The following is a 17,432-nucleotide window of genomic DNA, read 5'->3' as shown; positions in this document are numbered from 1 at the left end:
GACTGCCATGTTCACATCGCTAGGTTCATTGGGATTATTCCATTAGACTGAGGACTTTTTGTCTGTCTGTTGTTACCCTGTACACGTTAAATGCACTCTTAAAATAAACATGACTTGATTTCTGCGTCCAAGAAGAAGGTTAACTTGTTACGTTAAGTAATTTAGATCAATAAAATGCAGTACTTCCAGGCTGAAGACTTTTCTTTTTGTTGCTGCTTTTAATTGAACTATTCATATCTTAGACTGCACTGTAACTTTTATCCATGTATTTTTTCTTTTAATGTTTCTTTTATTAGCTTTTCTTTTGAATGACTGATTTTAAATGCCATTTTCTTAATGTCTTTAATTTTTTGTAAAACACTTTGAATTGCCTTGTGTTGAAAAGTGCTATATAAATAAACTTGCCTTGCCTTACTTATACCAATGTCCATTGATTCATTTATTTACTCATTCATCCCTCCACAAATGAAAACAACACTGATGAACCATAAAAACGAGATTTATTACAAATATAAAAGGTATGACATAGAAAACAGTAGAAGGACATGTAATGTAGTATAATTGATTGGTGTCAGGCTGGGCGGAGCGGCTGATTGGTGCTGTGATTGCATCAGCTGGTTAAAAGAGTCCTGCTGATTATACTCTGTTCTAGTACCAAAAACAAACGTATCTATGAGTGATGTGTGAGCGCGTCGGCCAGGCACTAAAACCAAAAGAACAGAAAAGAGCTTAAGAAAGATGGAAAGAAGGCTCTTTTATTCCTATTCCTCACTGTCAGTGTCAGGGCAGTCATCGTTCTCTTCCTCTGTTTCTTTTTTATTTGCACAATTTGAGCAATGACATAAGTCTGTGCAACAGAGTCCTGCAGAGAAGCATGAACATCTGCCTTTCTCACAGGCAGACTCTTTGCAGCTGCAGTGTATCACATGCAACACACTGTCAGGGGCAGGATTTCTTGTCATCCAGGTGACGTGTAAGTTCCCATCCTCTATTTCCCAACCATATCCAGCAGGTGATGGAGCATTCATTTATCTTTTGAGACAGGACCTCATTATTGCTGCCTGGTAATTTGCCCTTTTGCAGTGCTGATGGAGGGCATCATGAGTAGGGGGAATACTTAATTCTGGCAAGGCCGATGATGCCATACAGAAAGCCTTGTACCTAGCATCATTTACATGTTCGGCTGCTGGCTGATCATACAGGTGACATACATACCGGCAAAGAAGTGCAAATGTTGATTGCTCCAAGTCAAAGTTAGTACCTAAACTTCTGAAAGCCTTAAGGTAGTCATCTTTCTCACATGCAACAGCAAATGACTTTCTTTTGCCTTTGCCATAGAAAGCGCTTGTGGAGTCACACCCAGAGAACGTGTGAATTCCAATCAAGGCTGAACACACACTGGTTCCGAGAGCTGATGACACCATGGCAATGTCAATGATCCGTGTCCTGTTGCCAGTCCCTGTGAACACATATAAGCTGCATGGCAAATCTGCCTGCAGACTTACAGCAATGACTGCCACATCAGTGTCCGAGCTCTTGATGATGACAGCTTTGTGCTCCTGTGCAGCATGTTGGGCATGTAAAAACACCCGTGTGTCACATTCCTCATGATCACACTGCAGGTCTTCAACAACATCAACAGACTGTACACCCTCCATGACAGTTACACAGTGGCATTGATTTTGATGGGCAATGTACAAGCTGAGGTTTTTACCCACTGTTGTGAGGTCTGCATGTGTCCATGCCACATAAAGGAATTCGGCCAGTGCTTCCTTATTTTTTCCGTCAGAGAGAAACTTCTTCCACTGGGTTGGAGTTCTCTGATCTGGGCTGAAGATTGTTATTAGTTGTGACCCTGCATCAGCTCTACGGGACCGTTCTAGGCTTTTGATGCTGATGGGTGGATACCGGTCAGTGACAAAATCAATGCGTGTACACTTGTGATGCAAAGCAAGTTGGAGTATGCTCTGCAGTATGGTCTCTGCAAGCTCTCCAAATGTTGCTGGTCTGGATGGCATGGCCTGCATGACTGCCATGCCATCAAAAAGAATGGCACCACCTATTGGAACTTTGTCAACCAAGCACTCTCCACCTTTGCTCTGCAATAGATCCATGAGAGCTGATTTGTTTGTTTTGGCAAGTGAACCATCAGCACTTGCTAATGGATATGACACAGTTCCCAAGGAATATGACAGAATTTCCCTCATTTCAATTTTCCTGCTCTGGCCAAGGATGAGGAGCCTGGAAAATAACTTCTTGTCAGCACGCAAAATCACTTCCTTGCCTGCTGCAGATTTTTTGGGGGGCTTTTTCTGATCACTGAGAGTCTTGAGTTTTTGTGATATTATGGGGGCAAATATGTCAACTGTTTTGGATAACAGTCTCTGCTCCATAAACTCCTTTACAGCATTTTCACCCTTTTCTGAGGCAACAAGCAAATCCTTTGTGATTTCTCCTGTTGCTACTCTTCCAGAGCTAAGACACACAATGCCGTCTTGGTGTACATCAAAAGGGTTGAGCATGGAATCAATAGTGTCCAAGATTCTACTCACAGCCTTTGCATCAGCAGAGATGCGTGTCTTGTCCAGGTCTTTTCTTGTCCGTAGCTCAGGAGATATCCCTGCCATTGATTCACACTGTCTTGCTATCGCGGCTCTTTCATGCTGTGACAGTATCCAGCGATACACTGCAGACCGATTTTGTGTGATCCCTGTCCAGCCACCTTTGGTCTTGGCATCTCTGTTAAGCGTTTGCTCAATAGCCTGGTCGCAAGCAATGGAGGCAAATCCATGAACACTTTGTCGCTGGACAGTCCACTGGCCTTTCACATTCATGTCACTGTGGCAAGAGGGATGTGTGACAGGCAGATTCATCATTTCCAGCCAGTATGCAGGTAAATATCGAGCGTAATTTACTCTATCGTAGGCAAAAAACCATGGCATCATTAACCGGACGGTTGACAGGTGAAGCTGCCAGTTTGATTCTCGCGTTGCTCTCACAAACAGGAGGAGTAGCTGCATCATGTCAATGTATGAGCTCCAGAAAGCAAATGTTGCATTCTCTGTACTCCTCCTCTGCACAAAGTCTGCATATTTCGAGCACATATTATCAAACCTCTGATCTGCACTCAAAACATCCATCAATCTGTCTGGAAAGGCACATTCCATCTCAGTGATGACATCCATGCACGCAGCTCTCTCTTGGGGTGGCAAGGAGTCCATGAAGGTGATAAACCGGATGCGCTGCAGACTCTCATATAGAAGTTTATGAGCCCTCATGCTGCGATTGTAGTGATGGCCATTGAGTACCCCATTGATGGATCCTGGGGCAACAACTTCAGATTCAATGAGGATATCTTGCAGTCCTGCATCTCCGAACCTTTTGCCTAGAATACTCAGGTAGGACATGCATGTATGGAATTCACCTAGTCTAATCACTAGACGCTTTGTAAACTCAACATCCTTCCAGCGTATTTGCTGTGCTTTGGCATATATAGCCTGGTCAAACACTAAAACTATATGATCCAGTTCTAGCTGGTCAGCAATCTGGACACTTCGCTTCAGGATAGTGTTGACTGTTGACATCTCTGTTGGTGAGGCTTCAATGACTGGAAGATAATACAATGCGGACTTCTGCAGAGTGTTTTCATCCTGAAGCAGTGTATGGAACCCTGTCCAGCTTGGGATTGTACAACTATCCGTACATGTGGACTTCACAAAAGCATATGCCATTTCAGCTTGTACAGCAAAGTGGGTGTCCATTCTGCATGTCGTTGACACAAGTTCTGTGGCCCTTGCCTTTTGGACTGATGGTAAGGTTGTATAGGCATTGGGGGGGGGGCTATGAATGAGGTAACTCCCTTTCTCAGTGGCTGTCTGATTGCTGTGGACATAGGCTCGCCGGGCACACTCTGGAGCATAATTCCATTTGTATGGTGAGTAGTTCCACGACCCGATAGTGTCTCCTCACCAAAGTCAATGTTATCCCACACAAGTGTTGTGGGTGTCCGCTTTGAGAATCCCTTCGGTATTTTGTCTCTGCCTTCTACTAGTGTCAGTTGGGCAAGGCTAGTGTCTAGACTCAAAACTGTGTCCCATGATGCACAATGTCCCAGTCTGTTAAGCAGTGATACAATGCGTGATGATCCAGTTAAATGTCGAACAGTTAAACCTAAAGCCAAGGACTTGGGTGTCTGCTTGCGGCCCTTGGAAGCAAGGTACACAATGTCTTGACAAACAGACAACACTTTCAAATGTACGTCATCATCAATGTTGACATAATGATCCAGTGTTGGCTCCTCAGTGGAACCTATAATCCAGCTGAGCAGATTGTATAGTCCAATGGGGACAACAGTTTGAGATTCAGTGACATTTACATTTTCAGAAGTGGGAGGCCATGGGCATGACATGCCAGGAGTGTCACTAAGCAGTCTTTTCAAAAACAACGCTGCTGTATACAGTGTCCTTGTGTCCTCATGTGTTGTTTGGCACTTTGTTCTCCCTGTTTCATTGTCGCTGTCTGTCTGGCTCAATTCACTGGACTGTGTTGTTTCCGTACCGGATGGATCTGGTAGCATGTCCACGAGTGCATCCTTTGACAGAGTCTCAGCAAAAACCAGTTCGCAGACGTTGCGCTTGGTGGGCATGTGAAACGCTAGCTGAGGGAAATCTTGAGCCAGCCTCTTCTTCAACAGATCCTGTCTGTAACACAACAAAACAGTGACAATTACGAGTCACAGGAGTACCATCAAAAGCAGAGTGGTGGAGGTGATACAAGACATTACAGACTAGAACCTATCTGCCATACAGCACATTTAACACCAAAGAAGCCAAATAAAGGCCCACATCATCACAAACAACACTACACACTACACATCATGGGGGTTTCTCCAAACAGGCCTGTCATACACATTTTGTTTAAAGCTGGCCTTGCACATGATAAATAATAAGACTTGTATTACATTGCAGTTACCTGTAGTTTGAAGCATCAACACCTTCGTTTGCTTTCACCATGTCAATGAAGGCCTGCCTCAGCTGGCCCATTCTAAGCACCTCATTGTTGACAAGCAGCCTCTGGCGGATGATCCTCTCACAGAACAGCTTGTAACGCATCAAACATTGCCTCATCCCTACAACACATGAATGAGAAGTAAATAAATGGATAAATGAATAAGTGTTGTGATTGTGTGCACATATAACAGAAGGAAATTGGATGTTTACTTATAATGTTAAGTATGTGTATGTGTATATATATATATATAGCCATCGCCGACACACACCTGGACTTCAGTCTGGTGGTAGTGCAAATAGGTAAAGCAATCCAAGGAGAAATAACTTACTGTTCTGTCTCTGGTTTGTCAGGTCTCAGCAAAAACATGGTGTACTGACTGTAACAGCTTTTGTGGTACCGCACCTCCAGAGCCACACAGTCTTTGTCTTTTATATGTAAAAGAACACTTTGGTCATCTTTCTTCTCAGCAGCTTTCTGCAATTTGCCTAAACGGAAAAAAAGGACAACTCAATGAGTTTGTTGACGTATCTCTCACACATAATTGTACCTTTCAGTTATTCAACCACAGAGAATATGTGTGTGTGTGTGTGTGGTGTGTGTGTAGTGTGTGTGTGGTGTGTGGGTGGGGGAGGGGGTTTGCTTACCTGCTTTTAATGTTTCAGCCTTACACAGTTGATCCCTTTGTCGCTTGCCTGCTTTGATGATCATTTTCTCCTTCATCTTGCATATAATGCACAGGGCAGGAAGGACGGGGCCAGAGCCTGCGATTGGCAGGCCTGACCTTGATCGTAGCTTCTCTGTTTGGCTTCGGTACGTGCTGCGAGACGTCGATGGGATGGGCTCGACCTCAAGGTCCTCCCTAACGTCTTGATCTCCCTCACGTGCGAGCCGTCTTTCCACCTTCGTCATGGCCTTTGTGTCGGTAAACCTTATGTAGCATGTGTGGTGGAAGCCAGCGTCCTCAGGAATATCTTCGAACTCGAAATCAAGACAGTGCTTGTGGTTTTCAGCCACCACGTTCCGAGAGTCTCCCTTCAAGCCGAGCGACCGTTGTAAGCTTGTCCTGTACGTATTCCATCTTGTATTGGTAAAACAATCAACCTTTTCGTGCTTCACAGACGTAATATGCATGTAACAATGTTTGTGTGTTGACAATTTTGACTTTTTGAGACTTTCTGGTGCGTTTTCCTCGTCTCCGCTACTCGATGAAACCATGGCGACCGCCATCTTTCACTTCTGTTGACAATATGCAGCTACCCAATTGGTGTAGCACGATCACGTGATGAACCGTGCCACGACTTTGGACCAAGATATTATTACGCTTCGAAGGGAATAGTTCAGCCAATAATTACGTGCCTAGAAGAATTGGCAGGAATTTTAGCGACGAAATTTTTTTTGGTGGATAAGCATGAATCGTTCTTTTTTATGAACTAAAGATTGTGTAGTTTCACTTCTGTGGAGCGGGATTTCTTTTCTAAAGGACTTTTCGAGGTTCACCTTGCGGCCTATTATGGGTACTGCAATTGTTGAAGTGGCGGAGCAGTATTCCGGTGACATATACCACGTGATAACACGTTAGGCTCGTGTTGTGTTCAAGGACCCTGACCTTGGCCAGGAAAAACAGGCACTCGCTTGTTTAATTATTTTTGCGGTCTAGATTTCTTTAATTTTTTCATTTCCGTGTGTTTATAAATTACCTCGAGGGCCGTACCAAAGGGTCTCGCGGACCGTATACGGCCCGGAGGCCGGAGGTTCCCCACACCTGCTATATACGATGCAGTAAAAAGAATACATGCCATGCTTCAAAAACATGAACAATCATAAATTCTTTATAATCCTGTCTCAGTATGTACGTATATGTCTATCTATAGTGGGAAGTACCTAACAAAGTGTTCAAAGGAAAAAAAATACAATTTTGAAAATATGAAATACAATCTGTCTTAATATTTAATGTGAAAACAAGCCGTTTAAGAGAAACTAGTACACAAAGTGCACCTCAAGTTATTGTAAATATTTGAAGCCTTTTCAAAGCAGTCCTTCCCTGTGTGTGTGTGTGACACACATACATATATACATACATACATACATACATACATGCTGCAGCAGTGTGTGTCCATGTCTGTCAGGTTACTGCAGGGGGAGGCTCACTGAGGCTGCAAACACAAGTCAGACTCAAATCAGGTGGGAATGGAGGCCAGAAGGCAAGAGGGAATCTGAGGAGGGGATACAGAGACAGCAGGAGAGAGGATGACTCAGAGGAGAATTTCAGGTCATGTTTGAGATTTTCCCCAAAAGTGATGGGTGCAGAAAACATTTTGGGTTTGCCCTCAGTTTATATCGGGTTAGATCTGTGTCACATAACTTTCAGTAAGATGATGCTACAGATTATGCCTTGAGCTGATATGGTATTTAGCCATAAAAGTAATTTTTTAAATACTTGTTTGTTACATTGAGTTGAAATTCAAATTCTGGACAAATGTATTTTCAAACTGGGAGGTAGGGGCAGAATAAAAGATGGAAAAGACGTGAGGCAAAGATACAGCGTGAGGTGCATGCTGGAAGTTTGGCTTATCGATTTGGTCTGCTTATCAACATGGTTAGCGGTTAGAGCTGCAGTGGTTCTTATAAAGTCATACCTCACATATGAACGCATAAAGATGCTTTTATTTCTAGACAAATTTGACTTGCACTCCCCTAGGATATCATTATAACGGATGTTGGACGCAAATAAACGTACACAAATCTCATTGTGAATCAGAGAAAAGAGATGCCCCTCACAACTCATCAGAAAATCATCATGTTTTAAAGTTATCCAGGGACTATCACAATTTGCTCAACAAAATAAGTACTTTTTTTTACTTCATAGATTAGATAATCAATCATGTTATCAGCAACATAATAAAACAAATACATCTACAAAGTCATTAAACATTGACTTGAACGATCTACAACGACAGCTGGCACTGTTATAGTCATTCAGAGCGTGGGAGTATGTAGGCTACACACCATGTAGCTGCATTTATTTGACTTATTTTCACAGGAGAAATGTTGACTTATTGTAATAAAAGCACATTTGTTACTTATTACGTTAACAACGGCTCTGTTCTGTTCAAGTGTCTCGGTAAGCGATGACAGTGCGACAGCATGCACAATACCAGAACCCTGAAAGTGAGAAGACTGTGAAAAAGGCCTACTGCTGACAGAAAGAAGCTTTTCACTTCAGCCAGCTACAAACACACAGCATTGTGAACTAGCTTATATGGTTTGTGCCTCATTTGACTTTGAGCCACCTGGGGCCCCTCTGTGAAGCCATTTCCTGTTCGCCTGGTGATACTGAGGCCTGAGAACTGCTGTTGTTTCCTCACTCTGACACAGCTAACCAGAAGCTTTTCATTCCTCTCATACTTTACGCTGCTGCTCTTTACTTCTCTAAACTAGCTTTGGGTGGTAGACAGATGCCTGGTTACTCATTCATAACTGATGTTTGTTGTCATTAAATGTAAATATTTGCGGAACTTAGTCAATCAGGTTTATTTTTAGCTTTGTGACGAATGGTTCATGTCACACAGTTTGCTCTGCGCAGAGCTTCGAAAGAGGGAAACATTTATTTTTATGAACTATGCAACCAAACTATAACCAAGAACATAAATGACCAAATATGGAGATGTTTTCACATGACAACAGTGATATGTTGTTGCTCTAACATACTTATTATACTGTATGCACATGCACAACTAAATCGACTTACATGGAAGCTAAGTGTTTTCTTTAGACTTATGCTCTTCTACATTTCAAAGGCAATTATTATACGTTTTATTTTATGTAAGTTTACAGATGTATATGTTTTATGTGATCCACTTTTTGTTTTTCATCTTCCGTTTCTGTAAGTCTCTTTTTCTTTTTTTTCTGTGAAGAAACCTGCCAGTGCAGCCAGAACATTGCAACCTGTTTTTCAATGCTAATCAACTTTTGTAAAAATACATTTTTTCCTAATCCTAATGCACGGTTTGCATTATTCATCTTTGCTTTAAGCTACAGACACTCATTTCTAAAACATTTCTAAACAAGCAGATTTAATAAAAAAACTTAAAAATGTTACTTCACTGACACTTGTTTCATTTGTCTGAACCTGACAATGTTTAGGGCACTGTAATTCTAAAATAAGATAAGCCTTAATTGAATAAATAAATATTGAAATAATCTATTTTCCGAACAATGAGTGCTATACTCACACTTTTTTATATTTAGCTGATAATACTTTTGTTATTGTTTGTTTCTTGTACTGCTACATCACATACTTTTACTCCAGTAAAGTATTGTGTTACTTCTTCCACCAAAGACTCCAGTACACCCTCACATATTCAGTCAGGTCACGTCTTGGGGAGTTTCTGTCCACGTCTGCACTTCTTTTCCCTCTGATCCTTAAAGATAACACTGCTGGTCAGGTCTGCCTGCTCTTTCTGTAGCCTTCAGTCACAAACCCATCTGCCTGCTGCGATTAATACACACACTCACACACAGCTGACAGCTCTGTCTGCTTCTGTGTAGGAGGTCAACCTAGAATTATATCATGAGTCAGGAGCTTTGTTATTATTCTAAATGTGATAGTTTCACCAATGTGGTTTTGTAAATGTGCAGCAATTACCACAGAAACCATGTTTATAAGGTCTCATGTAAGGACAATGTATTGAAAAGGCACAGTCATTTCATAGAGTAAGCCTGTGTGAACGGAGGTTTAAAAGTCCAGACTTGTGGTTAAAAAAAAAAAGAAGAAAATTCCCACTCACACAAAAAAAGTTTCTCAAGCTGCCCTTAAGCAAGAGTCTGTGTGAAGTCAGGCAGCTACCATAGTCTACCATAGTGTTGATGGAAAATGGGCATGCGTAATATAAATTGTTGAATTTTAAACTCAACTCAGGAGTCCAGAGGGTCATTGCATTGGTTTTCCTTCTAGGCCTGATACCAGAGTTCACAACCTCCCCCTTGAGCAATCTATCCAATAACTCCACAAGCGCCATTCATCCAACTGAACACCACAGAGGGAAGCAATAATGCTGCTTGACAAGCTCCGAGTTAACAATGATTAACAAACAATAAGGCTCTCCTCCTTATCCTTGTAAAGGCCACAAACATCACATTAATTTGGGTGGTTTTGTTCAAAGCGAAAAATGCTTTCAGACAAAAAAGGGAACTAGTAGCTAGATTTCATTCAAAAAATGTTTTTGACTGGCTATGCTGCTACCTGAATTGCCATAAAACACATTTCCTCAGCTTGATTTGATGTATAATACGTGTTTAAGCATACAGCTTCTATGGATTTGTTATGTTACTGTAATTTAATGAACTTACAGCATGCTTCAGCTCACTATTGCCTAGCTCAGCTCATGTCAGATTACTCCAATGGTGTTAAGCCCCTCTCCCCCCCCATATATTTATACACACACGCGCACGCACGCACACACACGCACGCACACACACACACACACACCACACACACACACACACACACACACACACACACACACACACACACACACACACACACACACACACACACACACACACACACACACACACATCCTTTATTGTACAGTACAGTTCAATCAGGTTTAGAACTAGAGATGATCCGATCACGTGATCGGGGATCGGAGCCGATCACGTGATTTTCAAAAGATCGGAATCGGGAGAGAAAAACATATTTTTTTATAAAATATTTTTTTATTATTATTTAATGTTACAAAACAAAAATGACCATGTTCACAGCTTAAAGTCATCCTGAGAACTTAGTTTTGGTTTAAAATTACACAACATCAGGTATGTGTTGCTTCTTTTGGGCTTGTTTTCAGACCTGGTTGCTTATTTCTCTCAAATCTGGCAACAGAGTGGGCGCAGTGTCTAATAGAAGCAGTAAGAGGCTACGTTCAGCTGGTGACTCGGAAGTCGGGACAGAGAAACTGCCACAGAACAGTGAAAAGGCCAAAAAAATAACAGTCAAGATAGCTGAATTCATCGCGTTGGATGACCAGCCGTTATCTGTTACCTTTTTTTCTCTTAATGCATTGCATAAAAATCGGATCGGGAAAAATCGGTATCGGCCGATTGTCAAAATCAAATGATCGGAATCGGATCGGGAGAAAAAAAATGTGATCGGGACATCCCTATTTAGAACGTATCTACTAGGGATGGGAATTTGAAAGCAAATGTATATTCGAATCCCCAAAAAACGGTTAACCGGTTAACCGAAATGTACACATATATTAAAAAAAAATTGGGTCAAAAAAAAAATGTAAAACGTTTTTTTTTAAATAGTTTTTGGAAATAAATAAATACATGTTCAAATAAGTGTAGAAACCAAGTCGAATTTGTCAAATGTATTGAACTGGTGATCACAGTTTGACAGATAGGCCTACAGCTTTCATGTGCGGGATTCACAATCAGGCCAGCTGTTGAGAAGACCCTCTCAGCTGGAACGGAGGTTGCGGGTATAGCAAGGTATAGCATGTATATATAAGTTTAATTTGGCATAGTTTGACCTCTACACCGCACTCACTAACCTGGTCGAAATATTTCCACACATTACTCATTTTTGACGCCATGTCTGTTGTGTAGGACTCTTCTTAGAGTGTAAATAATTGCCGGACTATGACTGGTAAAATATGTTGAATACCGGCAAAACTAAATCTCTCCAGTCAAAATGTCTATGTACTTTGCCGCCACACACGGTTGCCAAGCAGCGCTTATTGTTGTTTAGGCTGGCCACTCATGTGTCGCGAGTGTTGACAGGGGGCGGGGGAGCACGCTCATGAACTGTTCGAACCTCACAACGGCTGCGGAGCGCATTTGCGCCGCATTTGGGCCTAAGATGAGATTTGAGTCTGCGTGATCTGCGTGTAGGGAGGGGCAGCAGCCATATCATTGGCTAGAACTAGCTAGATCTGATGGATTTGGACATTAACGTGAGTGAAGTATAACCGGACACGAGAGAAATCAGCACCTGCAGCTCTGCCCGCTGTGGGACCGGTGAGCGGAGCAAAACACACTTTTAGACGTCACCTAACACATTTAGCTATGGCACTGTCTTATACATTGAATTATTCAATTTGATAATATGTAATCAACTTAGCCATCCCTCCCAAAAAAAAAATTAATAACTCATATTCGAATACCTGAATAATTTCGAATATTCGATTAATCGTTCCCATCTCTAGTATCTACTATATATGCAGCGCCTGCCTCCCCCTCTCAGTTTAGTACAGTTGTGCTCCGCTCGCTGCCTGTGCTCGGTGACATCACCCTTCAAATATGCAGTCCTTCGTGGCTGAGCCAGAGCAGCTCGGTGGCCCCATTCATCTCAAGGTGCTGTCTGTCTGCTCCTTTGCAGCTCCACTCTCTTGTTGTCACTAATTGTCTCTCCTTCAGATGGGTGGGATAGGGGAGATCAAAGGTGAAAACGCTTACGACCTAATCGTTTTCTCTCTCGGTCTTAGGTTGGTTGTATATCTGTGAACGCTGTGCTTTTAGTTCCAGTATGCAGCACTCTCCTAAATGCAGATTGATTTTAGTGTGGTTGTGCAGCAAAAAAACACAATAATGATTGGTGATCTTTTTTTGTATTCTTCACATGTTATATGGTGCAGCTTGTTTTGCTCGATTTGAATGTATTGGAAAACATGATGATACAGGGGCTAACATAGATGGCTGGTTGTATATCTATATTCACATTGCTTATACTATGTGGCTGTGTTGACCCATCAGTGCTGTGTCAATGGTAAAGAGAAGCTTCTAAATGTTTGTGTTGTGATTATTCAAAACGGCTGCTAAACTTACATCTTGTAACTCCATAAGTAACATGTATTAATAACTGAGTTTATTTCTCAGCACGCTTATAAAGTGCATCTTTCCTCTGGGTGGAAATATATCTTTAGCTCAACATGCTTGTGAAGGATTATTCGTAAAGCTCATCCTCACTGCATTCCCTATCTCATAATGTTAGACGATGAGTTTTACATCTGCCGAATGTACTCACGCAAGGTCTTTCATTTGCATAGGAATGTGAATTCTTCAGTTTCAGCTCTTCCTAACTCCAACTAATGTCTTCCTCATGTGTGTTTTCCTCCCATTCAACCAGAGCAATCTTTTAATGTTTTGTTTGTGTCTTTCAGAATGAAGAGAAGCGTAGCCTTAACTTGGGCGGACATGTTGGATTTGACAGCCTCCCTGACCAGTTGGTCAGTAAATCGGTCACACAGGGATTTTGCTTTAACATCTTGTGTGTAGGTGAGTATCAAACAACAGCATGTGACCAATGTGTGTAACAGAATGAGTTAGATTAGTAAATACTGTTAATAATTAGCAATTCAAGGAACCCTTGTTGAAAGCTGATGAGTTACTTCTATGTGACTTAAGTGACAAAACCCTCTCTCTCATCTCTCTCTACTTCCTCCCACCCACAGGGGAGACTGGCATCGGCAAATCAACGCTAATGAACACCCTGTTTAATACCATGTTCGAGAACGAAGAGGCGAGCCATTACCAGAATGCCGTGTATCTGCGGCCGCGAACATACGACCTGCTAGAAAGCAACGTCCACCTCAAACTGACGATTGTTGACACCGTCGGCTTCGGTGATCAGATCAACAAAGAGGACAGGTGAGGATGGTACAATGATTATCAATGATGTGAGGATAGTTGCATTATGAAGCCTCGATGCCATGATGGCATTTTTATTTTTAACAGCATTTCAGCGATATATTTTAGTGTGAAGCTGCTCCTACATGTTTACCTGCTGCATGATAGCTTAAGCATTGTTAAACAATTGTTTCTGTTTTACAGCTGTCTGATAACTGTAGGAGTACAAAGTCAAAATATTTGAAATGATGTACAGTAGTATATAAATTAGCATAAAATGGAAATACTCAAGTTCCTCGAAGTTATATTTGGGTACAAGACTTCTGTAAAACATTGAAAAGCTTCTGAATCCATTTATTTATGAAATACTTTCATACCAAATGTAAACTAGTATAAAGCCATACTCTTATATGAATACTAACCAACTTCAGATCAAACCGAAACCGTCCTTACTTTGAGTCAATCTGTTGCAGAATTAAGACGACAATGTGTATAAGAGAAACAGTTACTGCACAAAAACAGTGCCATTTAAGCACGAGGAAAGTTTAAATGTTGTTATAACGGTTTTGTCCTATTCGTCAACACCCATTCATCTGGTACTAATTTCCCTGTCAATCCCAATGCAAACCCTCATTTCAGCTTTCAAGATTACAGTGCATAGTTTTGCCGAAACTAGGTCCATGTTGGCTTGTGATACTAATGAGAGAAACAGACCCAAACTTATATCAGTCCAGGTTTTGAGAGTTCTCTATAGAACAGAATACGAGCTGGGAGAGCAATAAAGAGGAAATGGCTTTTTCTTAAACATGCAGCTGTGGAATGGACTGTTCTTATTGTGACCTAGCCAGCGAGCAGCACTCTCACGCCCTTTGATAGAGGCTTTTCTGTAGGCCGTATAAACCAACATGCTGAAGGACAGAGCCTGCAGCGGACTGTACATGCTCACTGAGAGAGCCTCAAAAGGTCAGAGTTGGTGAGAAGATTGAAGATAGATGTGAAGGAAGAGGACAGATGACTGTAAACATGCTGCTGGCTGAGGATATAGAGTATATTGTTTGGACTTATGTCTCACTCTGAGCTGTAAAATGTGGGAAGACTTCCTGTTAAGAATTTATTAGCATTAGACAGCTATTATAAAGGAAATGAGTCACCAGCACACAATGACATCTGGCTGACAAATGCAAAGATCGGTCTTATTATACTCGTGAAACTTTGCATTTTGGGCTTGTTTCTTGTAGGTTGCTCCACTTTTCTTCCTAAAAACTTGATAATGTGAGTCAAACTTCAGTCTTTTGGATGCTTTAAAAGTCTTAAAAGGCATTGAAATCATTCATCTAAAACATACATCTTCATGGGTATTACATTTTATGAAATCAATCTTACAAAAAGTCATAAAAATGCTAAGATGTGGGAGGTAGGAGTTTATCAATTCTTATTTTTCTGACATCAAATCTCAAAACAAATGCACATTTTTACAAAAATAGAGGTCACTCTAGTTTTTACGCCATGCCTGAAACCAGCATTAATGCAATCTATATTATGCGCTGTTAGCTTTGTACAGGAAATGATTCAAACCCAGCACATTAAATCATGTAGTCTTCAACAGCATAATATGTAAGGCCAAAGTGATTTCGTGAGAACTCAACTATGACTTTAAGACTTGCGTCTATGGTGACTGATACATTACAACCTCAATTCAAAGAGACTTTCATTTGTGGCAGCTGTAATGCAGTTTATTAAATACAGTATGTGGTCTAATGTTGTCATTCTCATCTCTCTGAGCTAAATGAGTTAAAGCTGCAGACTGAAATAAACTGCTTAAAACAAACTTGCTTTGAATGCAGCACACATTTTCTCCAAACGGTCTCATCTGACATTATCAGACTGGTGCCCGGGTTGAAAGACATTAAAAATAGCTTCCAGAGACAAACGGTACTGCTGCATTAACAAAGATAAGATATCATTTTGGAAAAGGGTTGTAAGAAAGGACTGACATTTAACCTGATAATAACTCTAGTAAGAAAAACGTTCAGAATAAAAGGCACTACCAGGCTACGTGACAAGGCAACTAATAGCATTAGCTACTATAGAGGCAACGTCTTTATGTTATGTTAGGACTAATGTTTCCACATATGTCTCTGCAAGGTAAGGGATTTCTGATATTGGTGATGAAGACAAATCAGCTCTCAAGTCCTAAAACAATAATCACATTTCTTACAGTATTGGTTCAGAGTTAGTCCTGTCTAGCAGTCATTTCAATTTATATAATATCAAAATTCACGTTGCTTTGATATTGTTGATGAAACCATTGACTCTCAGAATTCAAACCTCAAATACTAGAAACCTCTGATGTTTTCACATTGTACATGTCTATCTATGTGATCTACTGGTGACACATGCTACACACATGCTACACATGCTCACTAATATCTCTTTCATTTTTTGTAAAGCACTTTGAATTGCCTTGTGTTGGAAAGTGCTATATAAATAAACTTGCCTTGCCTTGCCTTGCCTAAAAGAGGACGGGATGTTTTGTGACTTTTGTGACCAAACTACCAAGCCGAGAACACGTTTCATGCAGCAGTAAGCTGTACAGCTATAAGCCGAAATCTTGGCGTAGAATCAGCTCGCATGAAAACACAACTATCGCTTTTAATTTCCTTCGTGACAAGTCCACATTTCATTTCACAATATTACAAATGAATTGGAAGCCAAATATGTATGCTTTTAACCACAAATAAAAATCCTTATAGTTCTTCCTTGGCTCTCCCCACAGTTACAAGCCCATCGTTGACTACATCGACACTCAGTTTGAAAACTATCTGCAGGAAGAGCTGAAGATCAAACGCTCGCTGTTTAACTACCACGACACCAGGATCCACATCTGCCTATATTTCATCGCCCCAACAGGACACTCCCTCAAGTCCCTGGACCTCGTCACTATGAAAAAATTGGACAGCAAGGTAACTGACACACAAGCACAAAAGGAGATGTGGTTTTCCCCCTTTGGCAAAATGCTTTTCCCAGTGTCAGTGTTGCTGTAATCTGACCTCGCTTTCACTGAGGTGTGCATATCCCTGATCTGTTTTGTTGTGGTGGGGCCTCTGTGTGTCCCAAAAGAATAAGAAATCTAAAAGAAAAATGTAGCGAGTGAATGTGCAAGCTTCCCTTTTGACGTACAGGATTTCAAGACCTGCCCTACAGTATATGGGGTTTCACACCTAAAAGCCTGCATGTTTTAGCAGCTGCATGTGTCCAAGTGAAAAGGTTGAACATGTGGCTGTGAAAGAAAGGTCAATTCCACTTTCTTAATTTCAATTTATATAATATCAATTTATATATGATCAAACACAATTCAGTAATCTACAGTGTAAATAATTGTCATTACTGAGTTTGTGTTTGACCAAATTCCAGTTTACGGGTCAGATGTACAGAAGTCAATATTTACATTCAGAGCCACATTGATTTGTTACTTTTTTTTTATTGCTCGTGTGCAAGTTTCCCTCACAAATGATTGGTTGGTAGATCCATGTTTTGCCATTGTCTCATTGGATACCAAATCACTGGCTTGGCCTCAATTAGAAACACATCTCATCAGAGCAGCAGTTAGAGCGTGAAAGCGGGGGAGAGTTAGTTATGGGGGGGGAAGGACGGTGACAGAAATGGGCAAGCAGGCAAATTCTAAGGTATAAATTGGAGCCGTAATTGTTGAGATTATATAATTTATATTTTCTGGAAAATCTTTTTCTTTGTCAGCAGTTTAATTAGAAGTTTTCTTTTGAAGATTAAGCTAA

General features: G+C 41.1%; 1 protein-coding gene across 2 annotated transcripts in view; it reads left to right on the top strand.

Annotated features, from left to right (window-relative positions):
* sept8a (septin 8a) overlaps positions 1-17,432 on the top strand; it is a 45,372-nt gene that overhangs the window by 7,502 nt on the left and 20,438 nt on the right. For both annotated transcript variants that reach the window (XM_034206727.1, XM_034206728.1), the window contains exons 2-4: positions 13,173-13,287; positions 13,464-13,659; positions 16,415-16,601. In XM_034206727.1, coding sequence (XP_034062618.1) covers positions 13,173-13,287; positions 13,464-13,659; positions 16,415-16,601 — 498 coding nt within the window. The remainder of the gene's footprint in view (positions 1-13,172; positions 13,288-13,463; positions 13,660-16,414; positions 16,602-17,432) is intronic.

Source organism: Gymnodraco acuticeps, unplaced genomic scaffold (assembly GCF_902827175.1).
Source record: "Gymnodraco acuticeps unplaced genomic scaffold, fGymAcu1.1, whole genome shotgun sequence".
NCBI lineage: Eukaryota > Metazoa > Chordata > Actinopteri > Perciformes > Bathydraconidae > Gymnodraco > Gymnodraco acuticeps.
This window is presented reverse-complemented; position numbering and strand designations above follow the sequence as displayed.